We start from the raw sequence: 8,930 nt of genomic DNA on the forward strand, positions 1-8,930 counted from the left end.
TATGTCCCGCAACCCCCCCCCCCCCCCATCCACTCCACAAATGGCGCTTTTGGTGATCATCAATATGTATATTATTTTCGTGAATACACTGCATATATACTCGAATAAACGTGTACACAAACACATGCATATATATACACATTAATTTATACATGTGCGTGTGTTTGTATCCATGTGTGTGTGTGTGTGTGTGTGTGTGTGTGTGTGCATGTGTAAGAATGTACAAATCATGTTCAACAAATTATAGAAATCACACGAATATGCCGAACGACTTCTCGCTTTATTGCTTCTTTAAGAGAATAAAGCAAGAAGGCCTTCGGCATATTTTTGTGTTTTTTTGTTCATTGTTTTCATTTGTAACTGTGTGCTCATTTATGAGTGTAAGGTGCATACATGTGTATATATACCCATGTGCACTCATATGTGTGTGGCTGTCGCTGTGAATTTGCCTTTTTACACACACGTGCGCATAATGTGCGTGTGTTTATACGTTTAAGTACATTGAATTAGCGAAATACTATATGGAGCATTTGTTTCTAACTTTATGCCATTTTCTAATTGTTTTTTTTTTTTTTCCTCTTCAGACACTCTTAAAAGGCAACTATGTGTGACGACGACACTTGCGCGCTTGTATGCGACAATGGCTCCGGCCTCTGCAAGGCTGGCTTCGCCGGAGACGACGCCCCTCGTGCCGTCTTCCCCTCCATCGTCGGCCGCCCCCGTCACCAGGGTGTGATGGTCGGTATGGGTCAGAAGGACGCCTACGTCGGCGATGAGGCCCAGAGCAAGAGAGGTATCCTCACTCTCAAGTACCCCATCGAACACGGTATCATCACCAACTGGGACGACATGGAGAAGATCTGGCATCACACTTTCTACAACGAACTCCGTGTTGCTCCTGAGGAATCTCCCGTCCTCCTCACTGAGGCTCCCCTCAACCCCAAGGCCAACCGTGAGAAGATGACCCAGATCATGTTCGAGACCTTCAGCTGCCCCGCCATGTACGTGGCCATCCAGGCCTGTGCTGTCCCTCTATGCCTCTGGTCGTACCACTGGTATTGTGTTGGATTCTGGAGACGGTGTGTCCCATACTGTCCCCATCTACGAGGGTTATGCTCTTCCTCACGCCATCATGCGTCTCGACTTGGCCGGCCGCGACTTGACTGACTACCTGATGAAGATCATGACTGAGCGTGGCTACTCCTTCACCACCACCGCTGAACGTGAAATCGTTCGTGACGTAAAGGAGAAGCTTTGCTATGTCGCCCTCGACTTCGAGAACGAGATGGCTCAGGCAGCTGCATCAACCTCCCTGGACAAATCGTACGAACTTCCCGACGGTCAGGTCATCACCATCGGCAACGAGCGCTTCCGTGCCCCCGAATCTCTGTTCCAGCCTTCCTTCCTTGGTATGGAATCTTCTGGTATCCATGAAACTGTCTACACTTCTATCATGAGGTGCGACGTCGACATCAGGAAGGACCTGTACGCCAACACTGTCATGTCTGGAGGCACCACCATGTACCCTGGTATCGCTGACCGCATGCAGAAGGAAATCACAACTCTGGCTCCTTCCACCATCAAGATCAAGATCATTGCTCCTCCCGAGCGTAAATACTCCGTGTGGATCGGCGGCTCCATCCTGGCCTCTCTCTCCACTTTCCAGGCTATGTGGATCACCAAGGAGGAATACGATGAGTCCGGCCCCGGCATCGTCCACCGTAAATGTTTCTAAATCAAACTGAAACTCTATCCCTTGTTATCCGTTTTCTCTGTTATATATAAATATGATATAAAGTTGAAAACAATTTTTGTTATCAGATATGTAAGTTCTTTGATTACGATAGCAAAGAACTAATGCATATGTTGTGTCTAATTTAAGCTCAAGGAATAAAAAATTATACTTTTTACATATCTTCATCCCTTAATCACATCCGGCCTGAATGGCTCATTAGTCCCTTTACTGATGTCATTAATCATTTCATAAGTTCCTTCACATAAAAAAAATGTACCGTGGCATTTAAGGTTATGTAACTTGTTATCTATCAATATCCATTTACCTGTCCATCCATGTACTTACATTCATATATCTACATAATGCATTTATGCCTACACACACACACACACACACACATATATATATATATATATATATATATATATATATATATGTGTGTGTGTGTGTGTGTGTGTGTGTTTATATATGTGTGTCTATATGCATATGTGCGCATGTGTGTGTGTATATATAAATATATATATATATATATATATATATATATATATATATGTGTGTATGTATATATTCATATATAATTTACGTATACACTTATATTCATGTATATTTGTATATGTTAACACATATGATACCTAATACTTTTTAGCCATAGGAATCCAACACATTTGTATGAGAATATACTTTAGGCATAAGAATGACGGTGCATGAATATTGATTTCTAGGGGGAAAAATCATAAATATTATGCTTGAACAATGCTAATATGCAAACTACTATACTTATATACATACATACACACACACACAAATATATATATATATATATATATACATATATTTGTGTTTGCATATATATACATACATATATACATTTCTTGATAGATATACGGATAATTATGTCCGCGCATTGAGACATACTTGTACGTATACATGTGTGTATGTATATATTCATATAAGCACGCACACTCACAAAGATACGTTTATATGTATATGTATATATGTATGTTATATTATATATATACATATATATATATATGTGTGTATGTATGTATGTATGTACGCACACAAAATGAAACCGCCATACAATGCTTATGGATGGTCATAAATGTATTGCACACGACTTATGTTACCTGAACTATGATATGGAACTAGACTGCATTACTGTATGGATATGTACCATGTCTGCTATTGCCATTGAGACATTAATATCCCCTTTGTTATTCCTAATTTAGTTAAACTGAATTATTTGTCTTAATCTTTCAGAATATTTTCTTGTTTTCATTGTTTGGATTTCTTTTCTCTCCTACCATTTATTTTTCAGTGCTGTTGATAATATTTTTTTTCTTTTTCTGACGTAATGACGGTTATTATCTGTTTTTATTAGGGTTAAGACTTTAATTAGCTTTTCGTATGACTTACAATACTATGTAAAAGTAAATAAACTTTTTCGGCTGTATGTCTGCTTATTTTTTTTTTTTTTTTTTTTTTTTTTTTGGGGGGGGGGTAAAGCGTAAAATGCACGCAGGGCTAAATAAGGTAACACAGAAATCACGTAGACAAAATCTCGAGATCGAACAGACCCTCGAACGTAATTTGAGAGAGGGGGTATGGGAGGCGAGAGAGAGAGAGAGAGGGGGGGGGGGTGAGGGTATGTTATATGTAAGTTGATAGACCAGATCCTTTTAACCAACTTTTATGTTAAGATAAAGTCACATGATTGGCCACAGTAAAGATACAAACAATAGAACATTAAGTTCTTGTATTTACTTTTAATAACTCAAATATAGAATAACATTTTTTTTAGATTGCAGCCATTACTTCATATTAGCGACACTTATGGCTGTGTCACAACACCAATTTTGAGTTCAACTCTGTGAGTCAAAACACTAAACCATCAAAATCAGTGATTTATTAAGTTGCAATGCCACACCAAATTTGGAGTCACCGATAAAATCTTGCTACATACAATCACCCTATTCCCTCATACTTCATCACATCATATCTAAACTTATTTATAGAACGAAACAGGTGTAAAGACAAACGTAAAAGGTTGGCAAAGGTGAGAGGCCTCCATACTCCAAGAAAGAAATATTGCCCTAGCTCTGTCTTGAGATAAAGATGTAGGGGAAGTCACCGGCTATATGTGGTTTTGGCGATCTGATGTGACGTTGTCCATGTCTGCGGTGGTGTCATGTCTCGTGGCCAAAAAGAGACTTCTGGTATGAAGATATCTCTTTTTTGCCTTTTTTTCTTTCTTTTTCTTCTTTTTTTCTCTTGCCTTGTCACTGTCTCCTTTCTAGCCTCCCTTTTTGTTTATCTAATTTTAATTATATGTCTAGGGTTTGATGTATCGCGGGGATAAGGTTACTGTTTTTACTGATAAATATTAATTGGTTTCTCTTTTTATGAAGACTTTCTATTCTTTATATAATAATCTTTGGCGTGATGATGTACTTAATATGCATATTATTGCATGTATATTACATATGCAGTATAGCACTGTAATATATCCCTACATATATTCTATAATATCCATTATATAATATTATACTGCATCATAATATATCTTTTGCTATCATACAATATAATCTTATGTGGAATCATCTTTGTTATTATGAGGCATATGATTAAAGTATACAAGAGATCCCTTTACAATATATATATAAATAAATATATATATATATGTGTGTGTGTGTGTGTGTGTGTGTGTGTGTGTGTGTGTGTGTGTGTGTGTGTGTGTCTGTGTGTGTGTGTTTGCATATATACACACACATACACATGCACACACACACACACACATACACATATATATATATATATATATATATATATATATATATATAAACATATATCATATATATACATATATACATAAATATATATACATATATATGTGTGTGTGTCTATGTGTGTGTGTGTGTATACATATATATATATGTATATATATATACATACATATATATATACATATATGCATATACAGGTAAATGTATGTACATATATATATAAAACAATGTGTGTATATATAATATATATAAAATGTATATGTACATAAATACATACATATGTATTTATATTTGTGTGTGTGTGTGTGTGTGTGTGTGTATGTGTGTGTGTGTGTGTATATGTATGTGTGTGTGTATGCATCTATGCATACAAATAGATACCGTAAATAGAAAGATATATATAAATATAGATATGTGTGTGTATATATCTACATATATAAATGTATAAATATACATGTACGTATATGTATATCTATGTGTGTATACATATGTATATGCATATATATGTGTGTGTGTGTGTGTGTTTATGTATGTATGCATGTATGCATATGTGTGTGTATATATGTGTATATATATATATATATATATATATATATATATATATATATATACTGTACATATATATGCATATATATGTATGTATATGTATATATACATGCATATATATATGTATGTATATATGTATGTATGCATACATATATATATACTTATATATATATATATATATATATATATATATGTATGTATATATATACGTATGTACATATATATATATATATATATATCATATATTTGTGTGCTTGTGTGTGTATGTGTGTCTTTATACATACATATCAAATATATATACATATATATGTATATGTACATATGTATATACACATTTATATGTATATATAAATACATATGAATATATAAATGTGTGTGTGTGTGCACTTATATATGTACATATATATTTATGTATATATATAAACATATATAATAAGTGTGTGTTTGTGTATCACAGACCCTTTAAAAGATGTGAAACATTTTCCTACAGATAAAAATCTTACAAAAACAACAAAAGTTTCTATACGCTTCGCAAAATGTGCAACAAGTGCAACGTGCAGGTGCTTTGCCGGCCTCACACCCAGACTTCCCTTCGCTGTATGTGAGGAATGCGTAATGGCAGCTCAGAGGGTCTTCAGGGATCATCCATCATGGTTTACGGCCAAGGGACGGCTCGACGGTTGGCCTTCCTTGTCGTTGTGATGAGGTGCATCTAATAAGGGGAAGAAAAGGGGAAAATAATGAATAGTCTCTGTTCTTACGTTTCTCTGTCTGCTGTCTGTCTGTCTTTCTATCTGTATCTGTCTTTCTTTTTCTTTCTCTCTATCTCCCTTTCTCTCTCTCTCTCTCTCTCCCTCTCTCTCTCTTTCTCTCTCGCTATCTTTCTCTCTTTCTCTCCTTCTCTCTCTCTCTCTCCTTCTCTCTCTCTCCTTCTCTCTCTCTGTGTGTGTGTGTGTGTGTGTGTGTGTGTGTGTGTGTGTGTGTGTTTCCCTCTCTTCCTCCTTTTTTCGTTCTCTCTCAATTCTTCGCTTTCTCTGTTTCCCTCAACCTCTTTCCCTGTCCCTCTCCCTTCCTTCCTTTACCTTTCTCTCATCCTTAGAGCTATCCCCCATTCACGCTCTCTCTCAATCTACCTATACATTCATCTGACTATCTATCTATCTTTGTCAGTCCCCGTTTATATACCTATTGTCTATACCGTCTATATACAAGTGTACAATAGGCGTCCTCTACCTTCTGTCTCAGCCCACCACCGGTCCCTATACCACATGATCAGGATAAATCAGCCAACTCATCATAGGCCTACATATGACAGCCGGAATAACCTGCATGGCTATTCTGTAAATAGTGTTGGCGGAGAGTAGCTTGACGGACCAGGTAAGTATATATACATGCCACACCGAGGGTACTCACGGAGCTTATTACAGGCCGTCATAAGGTGCGGGTCACGCCAAGGAGAGCCGGGTTCTTGTTGAAGACTAGTGTAAGTGGAGCTTAGTGATGAGTGTGGAAACAGTGACCGGAAAGTCTGTGAGGATATCGTGCAGATCCTAAAGGCTGCGATATATGGTTTCGGTGGAAAAGGATTTTATGCTTGTGAAATGAGGTTTGGTTTAGAATTCATATACTGTATGTATACATTTACATATGTACATATAAATGTATATATGTATGTATATATATATGTATATGTATATAGATGTGTGTATATGTATATATGTGTGTGTATATGTTTATATACGCACACACACATGTATATATGTATCTGTGTATGTATATGTATGCATATGTATAAACTTACATACAAACATACATACATAGACAGATAGATATAGATATATATGTGTGTCTGTGTGTGTGGGAGAGAGAGAGTGTGTGTGTGAGTGTGTGTTTTGTGTATGTTATGCCCCATGAACCTTATTTTTTTTTTTTTTTTTTTTTTTTTGCTCGCTTTACTAGTGAAGTCCTGTTATTCAGCTAAATCTTTTATTGTCTTCATATCGATCAAAGTGAAATCCAATACCATATGATAATAAACAACGCGATTAAGCAATGCAACACGAAGTAGCCAATCACCGGTCGCTTAAAAAATAATTCACGATTGTTACTGTGCAAACAAGTAAACAATATGAGTTACTAGATGTTCCAGCAGTGTCTGCAGAATTTTAATCAAGATTTTATTACATGAACGCACTAACGAGTGTGTATGAGTGTTTGTTCTCTTACGAATTTGTTTATTTATTTGATATATGGCATGATGTGGTAATTGTAAAACTGAAATGGACTTCAAATATATATCACTCTTCATGGGGAACTAATAAAATCACGATGATCTTATTTCAAATGTATTTGATGTTACTACTCTCCTGTGCAGTTGTATTGCTCTTAGATAAATCATAATTTTGGAATCATAATCGTAAGACCTTATGTAGGATTTTTATAGACATTCTTATTCCCAAAAACGATGGTCATTCGACATTTGGTGGTCAATAAAGATGTTGCTGTACTTACAGACTATCCATATGAATATCGACTTGATCACGCAATTGTATCTTTCCAGATATACGTAACAAACAAACATGTGTGACGACGACACTTGCGCGCTTGTGTGCGACAATGGCTCCGGCCTCTGCAAGGCTGGCTTCGCCGGAGACGACGCCCCTCGTGCCGTCTTCCCCTCCATCGTCGGCCGCCCCCGTCACCAGGGTGTGATGGTCGGTATGGGTCAGAAGGACGCCTACGTCGGCGATGAGGCCCAGAGCAAGAGAGGTATCCTCACTCTCAAGTACCCCATCGAACACGGTATCATCACCAACTGGGACGACATGGAGAAGATCTGGCATCACACTTTCTACAACGAACTCCGTGTTGCTCCTGAGGAATCTCCCGTCCTCCTCACTGAGGCTCCCCTCAACCCCAAGGCCAACCGTGAGAAGATGACCCAGATCATGTTCGAGACCTTCAGCTGCCCCGCCATGTACGTGGCCATCCAGGCCGTGCTGTCCCTCTACGCCTCTGGTCGTACCACTGGTATCGTCCTCGACTCCGGTGACGGTGTGTCCCACACTGTCCCCATCTACGAAGGTTATGCTCTTCCTCACGCCATCATGCGTCTCGACTTGGCCGGCCGTGACTTGACTGACTACCTGATGAAGATCATGACTGAGCGTGGCTACTCCTTCACCACCACCGCTGAACGTGAAATCGTTCGTGACGTAAAGGAGAAGCTTTGCTATGTCGCCCTCGACTTCGAGAACGAGATGGCTCAGGCAGCTGCATCAACCTCCCTGGACAAGTCCTACGAACTTCCCGACGGTCAGGTCATCACCATCGGCAACGAGCGCTTCCGTGCCCCCGAATCTCTGTTCCAGCCCTCTTTCCTCGGTATGGAATCTTCTGGCATTCATGAAACTGTCTACACATCTATCATGAAGTGCGACGTCGACATCAGGAAGGACCTGTACGCCAACACCGTCATGTCTGGAGGCACCACCATGTACCCTGGTATTGCTGACCGCATGCAGAAGGAAATCACAACTCTGGCTCCTTCCACCATCAAGATCAAGATCATTGCTCCCCCTGAGCGTAAATACTCCGTATGGATCGGCGGCTCCATCCTGGCCTCTCTCTCCACTTTCCAGGCTATGTGGATCACCAAGGAGGAATATGACGAGTCTGGCCCTGGCATTGTCCACCGCAAGTGCTTCTAAAATGGTGCTAAGCACCTTTGTTCTCTGCTAATTGCTTTTTAGATGCTCTTTCTGTTAAACAGAAGGAACGCATAATAATGAGAGTTTGATGTTATATCTATGGTATGATATCCAAAGAACAAATACAGTTTCTAAGCAATAAAAGGTCACAATATT

General features: G+C 38.5%; 1 protein-coding gene across 2 annotated transcripts; it reads left to right on the plus strand.

Annotated features, from left to right (window-relative positions):
* Window positions 1-588: 588 nt before the first annotated feature.
* Window positions 589-8,930, plus strand: LOC125040236 (actin-2, muscle-specific-like). Of its 2 annotated transcripts, none has more exons than XM_047634790.1 (2): window positions 589-1,017; window positions 8,058-8,930. In XM_047634790.1, exons 1-2 carry the CDS (start codon window positions 604-606, stop codon window positions 8,772-8,774), a joined length of 1,131 nt encoding a protein of 376 aa, XP_047490746.1. In that variant the 5' UTR covers window positions 589-603; the 3' UTR covers window positions 8,775-8,930. The 2 variants fall into 2 exon arrangements, with proteins under 2 accessions (XP_047490746.1, XP_047490745.1); XM_047634789.1 differs by lacking the exon at window positions 589-1,017 and adding an exon at window positions 6,491-6,547 and having other exon boundaries at window positions 7,625-8,930.

This window comes from Penaeus chinensis, chromosome 28, assembly GCF_019202785.1.
Source record: "Penaeus chinensis breed Huanghai No. 1 chromosome 28, ASM1920278v2, whole genome shotgun sequence".
Lineage (NCBI taxonomy): Eukaryota > Metazoa > Arthropoda > Malacostraca > Decapoda > Penaeidae > Penaeus > Penaeus chinensis.

Coding starts and splice junctions, on each gene's coding strand:
- LOC125040236 (XM_047634790.1), top strand. CDS start 604: ATGTGTGACGACGACACTTGCGCGCTTGTATGCGACAATGGCTCCGGC. Junction 1,018..8,057: donor CCATGTACGTGGCCATCCAG/GCCTGTGCTGTC, acceptor GTGGCCATCCAG/GCCGTGCTGTCCCTCTACGC.